Here is an 18,735-nt window from a genome sequence, read left to right as displayed (position 1 = left end):
TGTCACCCTCCCTCCTACCCCTGCTGCTCCTGGCGTCTCTCTGTCTCCTCTCCCTCTGGTACCTGACACATCTCTCACCTCTCCTGCTCCCCTCTCCATCCTTTACTCCACCTTTTCTCTCTGCATATCTGTCCCCTCTTTCTCTCAGTTTTTGCCTCGGTCTCTACCTCTCTCGGAGCCGCTCCCTCTCCGTCCCTCTCCACTTACTGACACACTACGTGTCGCTTGGTGAACTTCCTTCTGTGTTCCATCTGCCCCTTTCCCACCTCTCCCACTCCCTTCCAGCAGACCCACCTACTCAACGGGTGCTCACCATCCATGCAGAGACGGCCCGGAGCTGTCAACGCGCTCCTCAGACTGTCCGCGCTCTACCGCAGTTCAACAGCAGGGGGAGTGTCAGGCTGCGGAGGACGGGCCGGGGTGGGCTGGTGGGGGTGGGGAGAGCAGGGCGGCCCCTCCGCTCCCGGAGAGGGGAGCTGAAGGACAAAGTAAAGAGCAAATAAGTATGATGAGTATGATCTAATTGGCAAAGTTATTAGGAAATTAGAATCATTTATATGTTTGAATTCATTCTTTCAAGCATCCCCTCTTTGAGGCGCATGCCTTGAAATGACAAAATAAAGAAAAGACAATGAAAAATCATAACTGTTAGTCGATTAATTGACAGGATGCTATAGGAAGAAAATGTAACAGAAACTATTTTGATAATCAGTTAATCATTTAAGTTATTATTCAAGCAAAAGTTCCAAATACTTGAAGGTTGGAGGCTCACAAAATCAACACATTTTAATATCCTTGTGTTTTGGACTGTCTGCCGCATAAAACAAGGCGTTTACCAATGTTGTGCTGGAGGATGTTATTTCCTTTTCCATTTCTGACATTTTAAAAACCATAACAAGCAGATTAATAAGTGAAAATAACGTAAAAAAAACATTTTATGTTATTATTTTACTCTTCTGTTCGGTATGTCTAGCTGTTGCAAAGCAAGGAAGTAAGCGTAAAACAAGTAAGCGTGATATTGAGAGCTTAAAATGGACTTGTGAGGCTTTCAAATGATATATAATTTGTCACGGTTGAGTGCGGATTCATCCCAATTAGGGCAACAAACCCCCCCGTCACTATGCACGCTGCTGTTGTGGGGAAATGTTTGAGTTAATAACTATTTTTCTTTTACCACATAATTGAGTAAATATATGTCTGACAATCTCAAAAAAAAATTCTATTATCAGTTCCACAACAGCAGTTACAGTGGATTGCATCTGATAAAGAAGTATTTCACGATTTTGTGTCCATCTCCTGTACATGTAGCCTAGGTTACATATCTGTGGCACACAGCACATCACAATAGCGCTGCTCAGTGTACCACAGTCCTATGATCTGTCTACTGCCCCCACCTGCTGGTTAGAACGCTCTCTTGTTTTATTTTTATTTATTTATTTTGTTACTCAACAATTTGAGCACTGGCCAGTTTTAGTGTGTTTATTTGTCTGAGCGTTAGTGTGTGCGTGTGTGTGTGTGTGAACCTGCGTGTATGTTCAGAGGTGTTCAGTCGCTTCCACCCACTTAGTATCTGCTTCACAGTGATCTTTCTCCCACACCTTTCTCCCGCATCCAGTCGACCGAACAGTAAAAGAGCAGGACCGCAGCGGACCGCAGCATCAGGACCGCTGGCCTAATAAACATCTCATATTGACAAGCGCAAATAATCACATAAAACCCGCAGTTTTCTGGCCAGTGTTGTTTATATCCTACTGCTGCTCTCACAAGCCACCGGAGGGGTGAGTCTGTGACCTTAAGAGCTGTGGGGCCTGTGCTGTCTAATTCCATGTTTATGGTTTTGCCTTTTATAACACACAGACGGAGCTGCCCAGGCCACAAGCACACGGAAATATCATCATGCGCCCTCTCCACTGCTAATTGGCGCCTTGGTACCATCCCTCTGGTGGGGATTCACTTTTGCGCATGGCGACCTGAGGAAAGAGGCCAGTTTCAGCCTTTTCTTCTCTGTCCTCTTGTCTTTTTCTTGCTCCACACAGTTCGCCGCCGTCAACCAACATGAAAAAGTTCATGTTATTATTCATGTTATGAAAAGAAAGCGGACAAAATGACCTCGCAACGTGATTTATGTGCAAATTTACATAAGCATAAACTGCTGGCACAGCAGAGAAAAGAATGTGAAATGAGTATGCCTTCATTTTGATTTGTATGACCTTGCTTACTCACATCCTATAGCTTAAATATATGAGTAAACCTATTAAAACAACAAAACAAAGTAAAAATAATAAGTAATTCCAAAGAAAAGATTTGAATCCTGTCTCGTCCGTGGGTGTCTTAAATATCATCTTATTAGATGACAAAAAAAAAAACAGGTCGTAAAATGTGTTAACGGATTCATTTATGGACAAATTTTCAAAGTGTTGCGTGCGCTGTAATAAGTGCTGACATTTTTAGAACTATTAAATTATATAGTAGTTCAGCATTATGGTTTCGTAATGGTTTCCTTGGCAATAGTGCAAATTGCTTTGAATCTTACCAACTTTTACACTTCAACGTCACACAAACCTCAAGTTTGCGGCTCGGCGGACTCACTGATTTACAACATATACGATCTAAAAGGGACAGGGAGACTTATTTCACCGTGTTAACCGCATAAACGCCCTGAAACTTCCTGATATTTCTGGTTTCGTGGCACATCAAAGATTTTACTTTTCATATATATCAGACATATCAGAAGATGAAGGCTATAGGTAAAAAAAACCCTGACCATCTGCATGGAGGAAAGGCACGCAGCAGCATATGGGAGGAAAACGGAGCGATGAGTGGCGGGCGGTGCTGCGGGTGATGCGAAGAGGACAACAAAGTAATTATGGGACGACTAAGGATAGACATAGAACTGGGTGAGGGAGTGGGGAGGGAGAGGAAGGGTGTGTGTGTGTGTGTGTGTGTGTGTACTTGGGGGGCAGGGTGGGTAGTAACCTGCTGGAGTCTCCATCACACCATGGTAGTTAATTAGCCTCTGACTGTGGTGGCAAACATATTCTACAGCCATCTGGAGGAGTGGGGAAATTTTTCCACTCAGCTGTTCCACTGGTCCACTTTCAGACACGATTGCCTGTCGTTTAATCCAGATATTTATTCTACTGCCTGTGTGTCAAATGTCCGTTTCCTGTGTCCATATAATGAATTTTCTGTGCCATGCTTACGCACGGGTCTGTCTGTTAATCAGTCCGTATGTGCTCAGCCTTCCAGCTGTCTGCTACGCTGACTAGCGACCCTGACAAATCCCAGAGGTGTACAGTATTCATGTGAACGTCCACAGAACTCATTGGGGGAACAAAGGGACAAGTGCACTTTTCTCATCACCCACAAGGGGTCGTCATTACATCAAAAAAATTCATCAGCAAGGTTTAAACGTAGTTTGCAGTTAATTTTCTTTGAATGTGTAATCAGATTGAAGCTTTCATTTATAATCAAGCCCTGCTATAGATAAGCACATGTGTACATTTGACCTATTATTTAGAGAAAGAGGATGGTTACTTATTCTCACATATTTTACCTATGTAGTCTATGTTGCAAACAAAGGAAAGGAAAATCACAAGTTGTGGTCAAAATATAATAACAGCAGTTCCTGGTGGCTGCAGCCATCAGGACAAAAACCGTGAAAGGAACATAACTTCGACTGAAGCAGCCAGCACCCACATTAGGGACTGATGCCTTACACAGTTTCAGTTTCTGATTAATTTCTAATGAATATGCCGAAAATATCTACAGTATCAGACATTTTCAGTTATTAAAGAGACGCAGCGTTTTTGTCAATCAGTTAATCTTTTGCGATTTATTTTTTTTATTAAAAGTGATTAGATGCTTGTATAAATAAAATAATATGATAATATCTTTGTTTTTTATTTAAATAACTGTCAGTATTTTGGCTAACGTAATGGATTTACCTCACAAAGATGTGTGTGAGGCTTTTGGTTAAGTCTGCAATCAAAATTAAAATGAAGGATAAAAGGTGTTTTGTAGTCGGATATCATTTTTATCTTATTTCGTTTGAATCTACAAGTCAGTGCTCTATCAAACCTGTCTGCCCAGCATGCAAGGAGGCAACTGCAGTGGATAATATGACATGACAAACCGAGCCAGTTATTAATCAACGATCTACTCGTCTGAGACGCAATTTAATACTGAACCACATTTCCCACAATGCTTCACTCTTGAGTGCACGTGTCAACAGTGCCAGCAAACCGGACTGAACGTCACATTCCTGCATTCCCTTTTTCCTCAGACTGGGACGTCGGAGTTAGCTACCACTAGATAGCTAATCCTCTTCCCCAGTTCTCTTTTTTGAGATACGCACCCATGACACGGCGGATTTGATCCCAGGAGGTGATCCCGAGTTCCCCAGGAGTCAGAATCTCTTTTCGGGTAAGGATTTATCTCAAATTCAGCCGGTGGTGGTGTCTGTTGGTTGAAGTGCTGTAATCGTGGTAACCAGATAACACTTTTAAAAGATGCGGGGGATTTGCTAATAATGTTAGTTCTTGCTGTGAGTGACCTGGTCATGCTTTGAGTACAACTAGCAGACCTGTTGATACAGCTCAGCTGACGGCGGGCGGGTTGAATTCGTAATGTATGGCTTGTTGTTTACTGTTGTAACTTACTTAAGAGCTAGCTAACGTTAGCCGGCCGGTTAGCCGCATATCTTGCGTCACCATTGTTACCGGTGATACGCGGGCACCAGGGTGTGGAGGCGTCTCCAGATGTGGCTTTGTTACTTTGAAAGGGACATTATGGTGCAGTCATTTGGATAGCACAAACGTCCTGTCAGGATATACCACGCTGCTAACGGATATACACAGTGCTAGCATCCCAGACAGCATGGGCGTGGTTATAGGAGTGTGAAATAAACTGTATGCTCCTGATCAGATCGTTATGATCATCTTTGCAATCAGTTTGGTTGCAGTAACGTTATACTCGCATGGCAGGAATGACAGGAATAGGCGTCCACAATCAAAGATGTCACTCTGTCCTGAAAACGAGCTGAGCTTGCTGCAGTTCAGCAGCCTGCCTCAGCTGTTGACTCTAACAACAAGGAGTAGATCACAGCTGGTGATAGTCTGACAGTACAGCGGGGCAGTGAAATACTTTGTACGCATGTGTAACGTAGGATCCTGTGGATCTTGTGAAAACTGCCGGGCTTGAAGCACATCCAGGCAGTTGTTTGTGTAAGGTTTAATTAATTAGCAGTGGTGGGGACAATCCTAAGCTATGTTGAAAGTGTGCTTGAGTAAACTTGTCTTTACCACTTTAAAATCAACTGTTATGTATGATTTCTAGTTGTAAGTTTATGAACTTATCCTATAGGAGTCCCAAGTGTTGTTAGGTTGTGCTGAAGTCCAGTTTGCTTGTAACATTCCCGAGATTCCTCCCGTTCAGAGGCTGATTGGATCACAGTGACTTCAGTGAGGTAAAGGAATGTTTGCGTGTCACCACAAGTCACACAACAGAAACCCTTCTGACTTGAGGATAGATGTCTTACTTTGGTGCAGAAACTCAAGACCAAATTTGCACAATTTATCTTAGACAGATAACCTATTGAAATGACAATGGGTTACTGAATTGATAATCACATTTATCTACTCCTCTTGAGAGTGAAGTGCTTTCCTTTCGATCAGAGGATTTCTCCACAGTGTATGATCCTTTCTCAGTGTACCTGCCTTGCACTTGCTAAATCATCATTCTGTTCAGCTGCAAGTCAGGTTCAGCCAGTGTCTCGCCCTAAAGCCTGTATTAATTGCATGATCAGGTAACTTGACTAAGTGCCCAGCATCTAAAGTCTAGTCTGATGAAATTGTTTGTTAGTCTTTTCACATATCAACTTTGTACAGTCAGCTGTGTAGATGAAATTAAAATATATTAATGATATAAACGGGTTGTGTCCCGTACGAAGAATAGCATGTTTGTGAATAAGTAAGTGCTTGTTTATGGGCCTATACCTGCAGGGTATGTTAGGTATAGCAGAAGTGTATGTAAGAGACCAATATACACAGCAAAACAGAAATCAACTAACCAGTCAAGGACAAGGTTTACACTTGTGAGATTGTACCATCAACAAACATATTGCACGTTCTGACAGTGACATCCACATGTAAATGAGTCATAGATTTTACCCAAAGCTTGTAATTGCATGTGGGCTTGTACTTGATGACAGAACTGAAGCCTAGCAGAGATGGCACGTGAAATCGAAGTAGCATTTTGCTTAGCGTCCTCTCCCATTAAATTGATTTAATCCGGGAAGTGGCTGGCGGTTGATTGATAGATGCACCTTTATCATTTAGTCTTTCATTTTATAACCTTATCTGAATACTTGGCAGCAACAGCTGTTTTTATTTACTCTTGACAGTTAACTATTGAACAATGAAATACGAGAACTATGATGGCCCTGTAAGTGTAACTGAAAAGTGAGTCCTGCTGATGTTTGAGCTTAGTGTAAAATACAACTTCAATGAGACCGTCTAAGCAGAGTTTTTGGAGTGTCATTAACCCAGTGATCTGTAATTCAAACACATAGGAGTGCTATGTGTGGCAGGAAATGAAAGAATGATCCCACAGTACCCCTAACATATAATGATGCCAGGGTTCCTTTCAGTAGCATCATGAGTCTCTTTACCTCTGTGGCTCAGAAATGGGGTAATGTTTTGGGCTGTGCCGCACACCCAGTTAGACGCATGCAGTTTTTCAAAGAATGTGGAGGAGGAGCGAACGCAGCTGCATGTTACGGAGAGAGTGGGAGTAGCCAGCAGAAAACTGGAACACCCTGACTCAGCCTGCATTGCTGAAATCTAGCCTTGTTTCAGTGGGAACTGCTGCTCATTACTGGTGCCTGAAGTGTATGGATGAGTGAGTGGGGAAAATGAGGGGAGGGAAATATGTCAATATATGTGACATACAATAATATGTTTTCCTCGTGATTGAGGAAAACATACAATAGCGTTGTAAGGAGAGGGATGAACATATGGCAGTAGCTTCGTTCAGGTTCTCTAATAAATGGCACAGCCTGTGTTTTTTGGAAACAAGCAATGGCAGGATTATTGTCACAACCGCGGTCTTTCTATAGCTGACCTTTTAGTTCTCACACTTACTTGTTTTGTCATCATCTCATGTGTTCAACCCTAACCAACAGTGGCCACAGCTCTGTTGCAGGCTAACCTTTGTTGCCTCTCTTTTCAGTTTTGTTCCCATTCAGCTTTGAGGCCTCAGAACTTCTATCTATACTCCATACATGTTGTGAAGCCCCCAAGCTGAATTACACACCCTCGCTTGTTCACCAGGATTCTGTATTTGTGTGTGTGGATCTGGACAGAATAGCATTAGCTTATTGTCCCAGCAGTTCCACAGTACAGCACAGGCCCAGTCCTCTCCCATTAGGTCAGGACAGGACCATAGGGGGACAATGGGGCTATTGTTTTAAGTGTACGCATCCACATACTCCCCCCACCTCTGTGGCATGTGCAGGCAGTCTTCTACTGGTCTGTCCCTCTAGATTCACGCCATTCAGCTCGCACTGTACAAGTGAACACATTTATTTACAGCAGCCTGTTTTAGTGAATGTTTGGCAGGGACTACAACAGACTCAGAAGCTGGTTTGTAATTTTATGCCCACAAACTCACATTCTACCTGTTACAACTTTCTGTAAACACCACTAGTTTACAGTTACTGTCGTTCTCCCAGCAAAGGAGGTTTTTAAATGTATTTCATTGGCATCTTCCAAATATATCATTGAGTTTCTGCATGCTTCTAAAGATGAAGGGAGGCTTTTGATTTCCTGTTCAGCAATCCTGACTCCAAATTTCCACAGTGCAGTGACATTCTGGATGCAAGCGACGATAGGATGCAAGCAATGTGAACAGGGTCACTTTGATACGAAAACTTTGATGCTATTTCAGCAACATTTTGTGAGCGTACCACCTGTCTCAAGTGTGTTAAAACTGCAAAGTATTAAACGCTCATGCCACGGATTTGGATTTTTTTTTTTAACATGTAATTTGTCACATGCTCATACAGTACGTGCAATGAAATGGATGGATTTATTTTTCTGTGGTGTCACTCAATTTTTCATTCAGCTGACTGTCACGCCTCCATATGCACAACGTATGTTACACAAAGAAAGTCAATGCGGTCTTTTTCTGACCCTTTGCTTTTCATCACAAATGTGCTGCAAAGTTTGTTTGTTGCTCCACGCAGCCTATTTTTTATTACACTATTAGCAAAAGACACCTTGACAATATCCTGCTCCAGAAATAGATTACTCCAAATTATATTTAAATCCAAGCGTGAGTTTGTAAAGCCAGCCAGTCAGTAGTAGACCAGATTAGACGTATTAGCAGCTCTCGCTGCGTGGGGTGAGGACATTGACTTGAACTCCAACTGGGGAGACTGGATCTCATGTTCTCCTTGGGTTGTTTGGATTGTGGTTCTTACTGTTTGCTTGTTATGTAACTCTATCAAAGGCTGCAAATCATAGATAGCTCAGAGCTTGTTTATGCCATGTGTTGTTTTATTATGCCAAGATTATAGCCGGTGTGATTTGTTAGGAGGCTTGAAATGTCCACGGTTGTAGTATTGCGCCCTTTAACCCCAGGTGAATGGTTTACAAGGATTTTTTTTTTTTTATTCATTTGGTTTCAAACTTGAGAATAGTAAAATCCTCCATTTCATTACTGAGACACAGACACAGCATTCTTTAATTCACGATAAAATTTCTGAACTTTCTTGAATCCATATAATTTGACAAGTAACTGTAACCCTCTTTAGTGAATCACAGTCCGGGAAGGTTCACTTGCGGAGAGAAAGAGGAAAGCATATCTTTATCAGAGCAAAAGGTCAGTGATGAGCAATGCACAGGGAAGCACGAGACGTGCTATACCTTGCACTAATACTTTAAAACTCCTCAATCTAACCAACACCTAGTAAAAAATGAAGATTAATGCCTTATTTGACAGCTGTTTTTCCCCCCTTTGCATGCATGCATCAGCAGGGGCGCACAACACATCATGAGTTCACAAGTAATAAATCTTAATTCTGCTGTTCTGATGATATATCTTACCATGAAGTGTAGATGAGCATTTGCCTCAGCCTCTCGAACAAAGAAACAGTATGCTGCCCAGTGCCATGCTGTGTCTGTCTGGCCAGTTTGGTGTCTGTCTGAATGGTGCTGGCCTTCAGGCACAGTCATCAACTTGATTATACTGTAGTACCTGCTGCTTTGCATTTTACAGTCTTGATCTAGCTCTGCTGGCCTGGTGTGTCTGGCTGTTGCATGCATCCCAGCTTCTAGTTTTAGTGCACATTCAGTCAACTTCGTAACGTTCTTTGTATATTCCGTTTTATTAGGTACACATATCTTAAAATAAAGCCGTCCAATGCAATGACCCCTCAGTGAATTCTACTTTAATGAAGTTTGTAATGTCCAGGTTCTGTGCTAATTTTTTTAAAGAGGCGTTGATTGAATTTTATGGTCACTTTGGCTGCTGCCATTATAGCGCTGTTGAATTATACTGTTTCAAAGTGTTGCTAATAATTTCTTCACCCTATTTATGTCAGGATGCTAAATATAATAAATTGGAAAGACCACTTTGTAATGTTGCTTAAAAAAGATACTGATTACTGATACTGATATGCCATTTCTTCAGCTCCAGCACAACAATGAAGTCATCACACAGTGTGGCCAGGGCCAGCGCGACAGGCCGTTCCTTGTTGGAACAGCTGGTAGAATTGATGGAGGGACAGTGAAAGGGTGGAGGCAGGAAGGAGCTGGGGAGGAGTTGCAGTATGTGGGAAGGGGGGATTGAAAGATGTTGTTTGAGAGGGAGAGCCAGACAGGCAAAGGCCAATGCTTATAACCCACATGAAAATGTTCATGGTGCAGTGAGCACTGCAACCAGTTGTTTCGTTGGGCATAACTGGACTCTCTTTGTATTTATTGGTCTGCACTCCACAGTTTGTTTTAGTCGTTGGTTCTCACTTACTCTTGGGCTGCCATTAGCCAATTAAATGAATAGTGGATAGACAGAAAATTCATCAATTAACTATTTTAATAATCAGTTGATCATATAAGTAATTTTTTAAAAGCTTAAATGACAGAATTTCACCTTTCCAGCTTCACAGTTCTTAATATTTGCCGTTTTTTGGTCTTTTATGACATTAAACTGAACAATTAATTAATTAAAATAGGACAACACTCATTTAGCATTGAACTTTTATATCATTGTTAGACTGACATACAGCAGGATAAGCCATATCGTCTGTGTTATTCCAAGCAAGCGAAAATGAGGAGCTGTTTACAGAGAGTTGTTAACCTCACATCTTCTTCAACTTAGAATATTAAGGACTGTATGCAGATTTTTCTGATATGCTGTAGCGTTCCACAATATCTTTGATGTGCAAAATTGGTGCACTACCCCTTGAACTCAGAATGGTCAAGAAGGGATGAATTGAAAATGAAAAGAAAATGCTGCTTGCAACCCTCACTCGTTTTGTCTGCCTGTTTGAGCTTGGAGTCAAACTCTCATGTGACATTTACTACAGCCTTAAATGTAATGCAGATAATTTTATGAATACTTAAGCTTTTCGTCATGATTTGCAAGTGTGTGTGTGTGTGTATTGGCATGGTGACATTTGTGAGGCTGGTGACGAGAGATGCCTTGCGATGCTATTTGTGCAGAGTCAGTTTCTCTGCTCATTCAGCCAGCATTCTGTTGTCCTTATTGTGTTTGGTTTTTCCTTATGTATGCTTAATACAGAGGCCTTTTCTTTATCTGGGTCAGATGAAATCCTTGCTTTTGTCCCAACCCCAGCCTCTCCCTCTGTCTTACACCCTACAGGGTTGATGGTAGTTTGGGCTGTTGACTCTCATGTCTCGAACATCAGTCTGATCAGCTGAAAGGTAAAGCCACTGTGCAGTCAAAGCAAATGAAACCACCACACAACGTGTCTTAAAGAGCTCTGCAGGTTTTGGAGCGATGTGTTACGAAACACAGCAGGACAGAGCGGACTTTGAGTCAGGTCTGTGAGAAAGACACAGAACCAGTGTTTACTTTGGATATTGATGGTAATGTTATTTGGGGTGGCTGTAATGGAGGCCCAGGCCTGGTGATTTGTCGGTCCTGCACACAAACTACTATGTATCACTTACATAGTAGAATAAGAATAAAGAAAAAGAAGAAGAATAAACTCAAAAAATCATCACGGCAGTCAAAAAGTCAAAGCACTAGATGAGGGTTGCATTAATGGACGGATCAATAACTCCTGACAGCAGTTTCCCTTCAGGCAGTAACTCAATACTACATGTCAAGGACAAGAGAAGGACATCTGACTGAGCTGCACCCACCACCGATGTGCTTCGTGTGTTTCAGACATCTTGACCATGATTACTGAATGCTTTTCTATTCATTTAAAGTGTGTCATAGTTTATGAAGCTCTACAGTATTCACATGAAATTATGAATCGAGATGATTGAGTGTTAACGACGAGTGTTAATAATGCTGCTGCAAAGGACTCCCTCCTCGAGGTATGACCAAAAGAAACTGAATGAGTGTAAGCTTTATTAACATAAGATTGAGTGTGAGGCTGCAGCATTCAAGTGCCTTACATTGTACATGAGTGCTTATAGAACTGGTACCTTGGTGTATATACAGTATGATTAAATAAAGTGTGATACTGCACAGTATTTCAGTGCATGGTCAACTACTTATAAACTCATAAGAGTTTCCACGTGTTTGTGGATTTTTTTATTATTATTATTATTATTATTTTTTGCCAGCCAACTGTACACAGTTCTCACGGTTTCAGGCTGTTAGCACTGGCTGAGACTGGGGCGTCTGAGGAACAGTAGACCTCTGAACACTGCACACACATCTGATTTATTCAGGGAGTCAGATAAATCAGGTGAAATGAAATTAACTGGCAGTTGGTTCTGATAACCAGGCTAGATCAACCGGAGAGTGGCATGACTTGGATTATTGGATGAGACGTTGGTGCTTGTGGGCAGCACAAATCAGAGCATTTAAGCGCTGAAAATTCCATAAGCACTCAGATGCAATTTAAATTTGTGTTTAAGAGTCTATGAGTCTGACTAACAACACTAGAAACAAGAAACAAATCAGCTGAAAAAAGAAGACAAAGTTGAAATCAATGCAGATGTGCAGCCTGCTAGCTGCAAATCACCAGGCTAATCAGAGCCAGGTGATTTTCCCGGTATAATCCACCCCCAGATCAATGTATGTATGGATTACACTATTTACACATATGGATTATGCCACTGGCACTACAGTAGGTCAGATTAGGACACCTTGACCCTGCTAGATAGCATGCAGAGATTAAAGCATTAGTCATAAAATATGCATAAAGAAGAGTTGTGAGATTCTGATGTGGTAAATTGTCCTTGAGGTAGACAGTGGTTCACGTTCTGTTGTTGGTTCAACAGTGGTGCTGCCCTGTAGCTGACCCTGAGGTCTGATCTTCCAGTGGAGCATTGGAGTGTTTCCCTCATGGTCTCAGTGGTTGTAAACATAGTTTTTAGTGTTAATGCTACTCAAAAAGGAGTATAAAAAAGTTGTTTTAGTTGGTGTGTTACATCTCAGTATTCAGTATGTTTACTTTATTGTGTTGTTGTTTGACAAAATACGGGATTGTGCAGCAGGTGGTAATATGAGACTTTGAATGAAAATAAACTGAAAAAAGAGTCATTAGGATAGCACTCTTCAATATCATGGCAATAGATAACCCCGATGTACAAAACCAAAACAAAGGGTTTAGAGGTTGTGCGGCTGACTTGTTGGCTGCAAATGCACTGGGCTCCCCGGCGAGTCCCCAGGGCTCAGCAGATACCATTCTGCGTGCTCCAGGGCCATAAATCCTCTTTGCATGGCTGGTGATCAAGCCATGATGTAAAGGAGCTTAGTGGCAATAGACAGACAGGCAGGAAGCTGCTTCCCTGTTGTCCAGGGGTCAGGTGATTACACACACACACACACACACACACACACACACGCTCACACACAACACTGTCAGGAGCGAGACAGCAAGGGAAGGAGTGGAAAAACAAGGAGGGAAACAAATGTAGAGAGGTCAATGAATGGTGACACTAGAAGAGGCTTTGGACAGAGAAATTAGCAGAGATGAGTCAGAATTTTGTTCAAAAAATGGATATGATGTAACCTAAGTGAAAACACAACCTGCGTCTGCTGTCTTGCTGTTGGACACGCTGGAAGCAGAGAGGCTGTGTGCCTTCTTTGAGTGTTGAAGTTGAGGGGGGACCAAGGTGAGGGAAATACCTGTTGTTAATTCTAGTACTTAGGGATGACTCTGATGATCATTCTGATTATTGATTAATTTGCAGTATTCTCTTGATTTAATTTCTCCCAGCCTGAGGAGGTATATTGAAATTTCTTTATTCAGCCATAGCGGTCCAAAAGCCAAGCATGTTCAATCTACTATCATATATGACAGACAAAAGCATAAAATCATCATGTATGAGATGGCTGAACAAGAGAATGTTTGGCATTTTTGCTTTAAAAATGATTAACTAATTGATTAACTAATTATCCGATGGTCCCTGATAAATTATTTGTCTGTCAGCTAATAGATTAATCGACTAATCATTGTAGCTCTGCTGGTACTGCGTTGAACTGGATTGTTATTGCCGTAACTAGTTTGGCAAAGCAAAATAACAACCTAATCTATCCGCTCCTCTGGGACCCTGACTCACCTCTGTTTGACAGTCATGTCACTGTCGTTTTGGTAGTCAAGGGTTTATTTACTCATCTCTCTGTGTCTTTCTCTTCTTTCCTGTTCAGGTCACTTTCCTCCCTCCCTTCCCCTTTTCCCCCTTCCACCCGTCACAGCGCCGGTCGCCATGGAGAACTCTTCGGTGGCGTCCGCATCATCCGAGGCTGGCAGCACGCGCTCACAGGAGATCGAAGAGCTGGAGCGCTTCATAGACAGCTATGTGCTGGAGTACCAGGTGCAGGGGCTTCTGGGAGACAAGGCAGATGGAGACTTGGACTTGGACAATGGTGGCAAGGTGCCACAGGTCAGAGTCTTACTGCTTAAAAGGATGCTCTCATTAGTCTCATAACTTTCAGCAGCAGTGGTTTTGTTTAGCACAGGCTTGGGTGGTGTTTCTGGTTTGTATCCTCCAAAACAACCTGGCAGGGTACAGCCTGCATCAAAACAGCCGCCCCTGTTGTTGTGAGGTATATGTAAACTCAGACTAATATGGAGGTTCATCCACTACAGCTTAACTGAGCACTGTCCATTTTAAACCAATTTTAAAATAAAAGCTTTTTTATGGTTGAAATGATAACACCTTCTCCCTACATTTCTCTCCTCCAGTGGACGGATGACTGTAACAACAAGAAAGATGGCAGCTGGACGTCTTCGCGCGGGAGAGGCTCATTCAAGCCAGTAAGTCTGCCAGTGTTCAGCGGCTCCAGTCTGCCCATAGGCTTCAGCGCTGAGGTTTTAGTAGGCATTAAATAAAAGAAAATAGTGGTGATAGGTCTGCAGTCATTATGAGAGTAGGTCCAGTTTTATATCACAAACTGGTGCCATTTCAAAATCCGAAGAGGTGAGTAAACAGCATTTGCATGTGCAAAAGCCCTGATTTTGTGTCTCTTCCTCTGTGCTCCTCTGGTCCTCAGAGTGTTATGCTTTAGGTGTAGGTTTGCTTTTCTCTCAGTTCTGTATGATTGGGTTAGTCTCTCCCTCTCCATCGGCTGCCCGAATGAATGATTAAAAGAGAGTGCAACACCAGCCTTAAGCGATTCGCAGCTTCTCTGCTTGCTTGTGGTTCCTGCAGACAAAGTATGGTCTTAATGACTAACATGGACAACTGTATTGGAGTAATTCTAAATGAATTCTCCGCGAGGCCGTCTGCGAAATATCACTGTGTGTGTGTGTGCGCGTGTGTGTGTTCTGACAGCACAGTCTTCAGTGATTTAGAGTATTATTGCTCCTCTGAGATTCATTGGTATGATTCACCAGGAAGCGAGTGGTGAGAGAGAAATGGCATGTGCGAGAGGTTCAGAGACAGCAGAGAGAACTAGAATACGGAAGTAAAGAGAGACGGAGAAACAAGAATTTAAATTTCAGCGTTTATATCAATTCATGTCATTTGTTTTCAGTGTCAGTTTGTTATAGCACTCAGCTTCTGAAAGTATAATATCCAAGGCTTGGCAATGAAACAAGACGCACCTTGTGATATTAAAGTGACACTCGGAAACAACCAACAGCAATCAGAAACAATTCAACAATAACCAAAACTGTCATGGGAGACAATTATGTCGACTCAACTACCACAATGTTTAACAATACAGACTTCTAACAATACAGTTTGTTGTTTCATACAAGACAAGTCGTCACACACAGAGAAGACAACAAGAAACTGTGGGTTGAAGATACATATAACGTTATTAAATATCAGCGCATTGTTAAAGATAAACATTATGTACATACACCATCTAGTTTGAGTCAGGTAAAACAGTTTTTGGTGCTTAGTTTGCTGTGATTGGGGTTCCTACTGTTTCCCCGCTGTGACTAACTATGTCAGAAAATATTACACATCAAATTTAGAATAAAACAGAATACTCACTCTTTCCCGTTCATCCCTTCTTTCAACTTCACAGGACGAATGGGAACATAGCAGTAATGGCAGTACGGGTTCCAGGCCCAGTTCAGGTTCTAGACCAGGATCTGGCTCACGGTCCGGCAGCAGAGGCAGAAACAACCAGTTCAAAGGCCCTGCCAAGGTACAGATGTGTCTGTGTGTTTGTCTGCTGTCTCGTGCTGGCACCACACTCCCTCCCCCTTCAGCGTTCCTTCAGTGATCACCGCTGACAGAAATAGTCGGGTTATACATCTCTCGCATGACTCTTGCTACGCTCACTGTGTTTTCCTCTTGGGAGTCTTTAGCCTTCATTGACCACAAGCACCTACAACTGCCTCCATAAATGCAGTTGAGTTGCATGATGGAAACTGTGGGATCTACCGTTTTTGAAGCTTGTGGAGCAGATGCTGTAGACTACCAGTACTTCTCATCACAATCGCCAAGAATTCTAGTGTGCTATGTACAAGCTAAGTGTGCTTATTAGTAAATGTTTACTCACTAACGTATTTTCCTTTTTCTTGTGTGCTGTGTAGAATGGGAACAGAGATGGCTCCTTTGACATCCTGGGGACAGACATATGGGCTGCCAACACAATGGACTCACACGGGTAAGCGCTTTGCTCTTACATAAACCTACGATGTTGTACAGTCTACTGGGTCTGAATTCCATCCGTATTTTCTAGAGGGTCATATGACTCTCCTAAGCACACAGTGAGACTCTTGGCTCTCAGTTCTTTGTTTCTCCTTTGACTTTCCGTTTGAATTAGGTTGGTTCAAAACATTTCCCAGCCTTTAACTCCATGACCCTGGCATTTACTGTACGCATCCCAAGCATTGTTTCTTCATCCCACACTTAATTTGAAAGCTGTGCTGTGCTAGTAGTCTTATACAAGTCAGGTCTGTGCGTTAATCTGTTCATCTTCTGATTTTTCAAACAAGCGCTAAACCTGAAAGTTGACGGAGAAATAAAAAAAAAGAAAGAAATGAGCGAGACATAAATCATTTACACTGGTGGAAGGACAGGTTGCCATGGTAACAGCTGCATGACAGCCACGTTAGCACATCCGAGCACACGCTGAAGGAGCTGGCGCAGTAGCGTGAAGTAAGCCTCTCTCCCAGTATGCATGCAGAGGTGACGCGTAGCACCGATTGAATATCGAATAAAAATGGACGTTAATGACTTTAACTAGGAGTTATTTATGCCCTTCTACTTAAAGCTGTGTGACAGCAACAGCCTTACAACTGGACGTTTTGCTGTGGCTTGGAGTCTTCCAGACTTGTCCTTGTGTGTATGTACTGTGGATAAAAAAAAAAGTAATTTAAAAATGAAATGTGAATAAATACATGTAATAAGAACAATAATACCCATTACCTAGAATGCTATTATGAAGCTGAAATTTATTGAGTCCTGGTTTGAATTCTTGAGACGTGTTTATCAAAACTTCTGTGCTTCTCATTACTTACTTTTTGGAGAAAACAAACACTTTATGTGTGTTTCATGGCAGTTTTTTAATTTGGAGTAAATGAAGCAAGTGTCTTGCCAACCAGCCTCATCTAGTGGCCAAACAAGTCTGTTGTAGCCCTAAGCGATCAGCAGCCCCAAACCACTTCTGCACATCCTAATGATGCAAATTACATGAGTTTTTAATTGTTAAAACTTATAAATAATCAAGAATGTTTTTTCCCCCTTGCTTTAAATTCAATTGTTGCTTATTTAATCATGACTATTTAATGCTCTAGAAGAAAATAATTTCAAACAAATTCTTCAAGGACTTCAAGAGAAACTTGTTTTTTTTTCATGTGTAAAATACGGGGGCCGTCTTGTACAACTTTCGGCTTTCGCCTTGTGCGTATGCGTGGGTGCTTTCTGTCTCAAACCGTTAATCTGTCTTTTTGTGCTTTGGCTGTAGAGGTGCAGGTTGGGACGTGCAGCCAGAGAAGCTCGACTTCAGCCATTTCCACAGGAAACACTTAAGAGGAACGCCCAAGCACCTGCCGCACATTGACAGAGAGGGGTATGATGTGGCCTTTGGGTCATCAGTTTTTATCTTTTATCTTGATTCTTGCTCTGCTCTGTCTCACCGTTGTTTTCTTTACTTAGTCTTGTCTCTTTTAGATTTGTCCCATGTCATTTATAGATCCCTGGTGGTTGTAGTTCATTGATTCCCTCTGTCTCTTGCAGGATGAACAAGAACAGATTTGAGGAAGATGATGGCATAGACATGAATGACATAGAAAGGTTCCTACCCCATCTGCGCTCTGTAAGTATCACATTTTTCTCTTTTTGCAAAAGTAAACGCTTCTGTGTTGATTGTTTTTTCGCTTTGACATGCCTTAGTACATGTATTTTACTACACTAGTAGCACGGAGTGTTTTGGTAAATCAGTTATTATACCGGAAACACTAATTAGTGGACTATGAACTGCAGACAAGAAGGCCTCTCACAGCAACCTAGTGATTTATTAGTTGTTAGAGAGTGACCTCTGGTGGCATTATAGGTGAATAACAGTTACAAAGAACAGATCATGAGTTTTGCAGTCAGCTCCTTAGAAAAATCACTACAGCATGAAACAGCAGCAAGAAATCTATCAGTTTTCAGCTCCCCTGTCAGAGAGACAATACAATTCAAAACATAATAAATTCATACATGTCAAATTAGTTCATTACATTTGTGGTTTAAATGAGAGCAGTTGATTATATAAAAGTGGGCTTTTGGTGACATCTACTGCTCAGTTGCTGAAGTTGAAGCACTTGAAGTTTTTTTTACACTGCCCCCTGGTGGTTAAATGTTTGTACAACAATTATAGACTGAGCCACTGAAGCCTGCACCAGATTGATGAAATTTATTTCTGAAGCAGATTCAGTAACTCTTGACCTCAACTTAAAGGATATGTACATGTTTTGTTTTTTTTTTTCCCAAAGTCAGTTTCAAAACAATACTCACATGTCCATACGTGCACTGAAAGAGCTGTGGGTTGCTGTAACAATGTTTCTTCACCGTCTTGACCGTGAACTCCAGCGTAAGTGAGTTTTTTTTGTGCAACCGTGTATCACATCTGATGTGTATC

General features: G+C 41.9%; 1 protein-coding gene across 3 annotated transcripts in view; it reads left to right on the top strand.

The window, feature by feature from the left end:
- The first annotated feature begins 4,234 nt into the window (after positions 1 to 4,234).
- Positions 4,235 to 18,735, top strand: part of ctif (CBP80/20-dependent translation initiation factor) — a 43,501-nt gene continuing 29,000 nt past the window's right edge. The window contains exons 1-7 of one of the 3 annotated variants that reach the window (XM_046374732.1): positions 4,235 to 4,425; positions 13,858 to 14,093; positions 14,396 to 14,467; positions 15,688 to 15,810; positions 16,202 to 16,275; positions 17,578 to 17,682; positions 17,850 to 17,928. In XM_046374732.1, coding sequence (XP_046230688.1) covers positions 13,917 to 14,093; positions 14,396 to 14,467; positions 15,688 to 15,810; positions 16,202 to 16,275; positions 17,578 to 17,682; positions 17,850 to 17,928 — 630 coding nt within the window. In that variant the 5' untranslated portion in view covers positions 4,235 to 4,425; positions 13,858 to 13,916. The remainder of the gene's footprint in view (positions 4,426 to 13,857; positions 14,094 to 14,395; positions 14,468 to 15,687; positions 15,811 to 16,201; positions 16,276 to 17,577; positions 17,683 to 17,849; positions 17,929 to 18,735) is intronic. The other 2 variants (XM_046374730.1, XM_046374731.1) reach the window with 2 other exon arrangements.

This window comes from Scatophagus argus, chromosome 20 (genome assembly GCF_020382885.2).
Source record: "Scatophagus argus isolate fScaArg1 chromosome 20, fScaArg1.pri, whole genome shotgun sequence".
Lineage (NCBI taxonomy): Eukaryota > Metazoa > Chordata > Actinopteri > Scatophagidae > Scatophagus > Scatophagus argus.
Note: the sequence above shows the minus strand (reverse complement) of the source record. Positions and strands in the feature narration are given on the sequence as shown.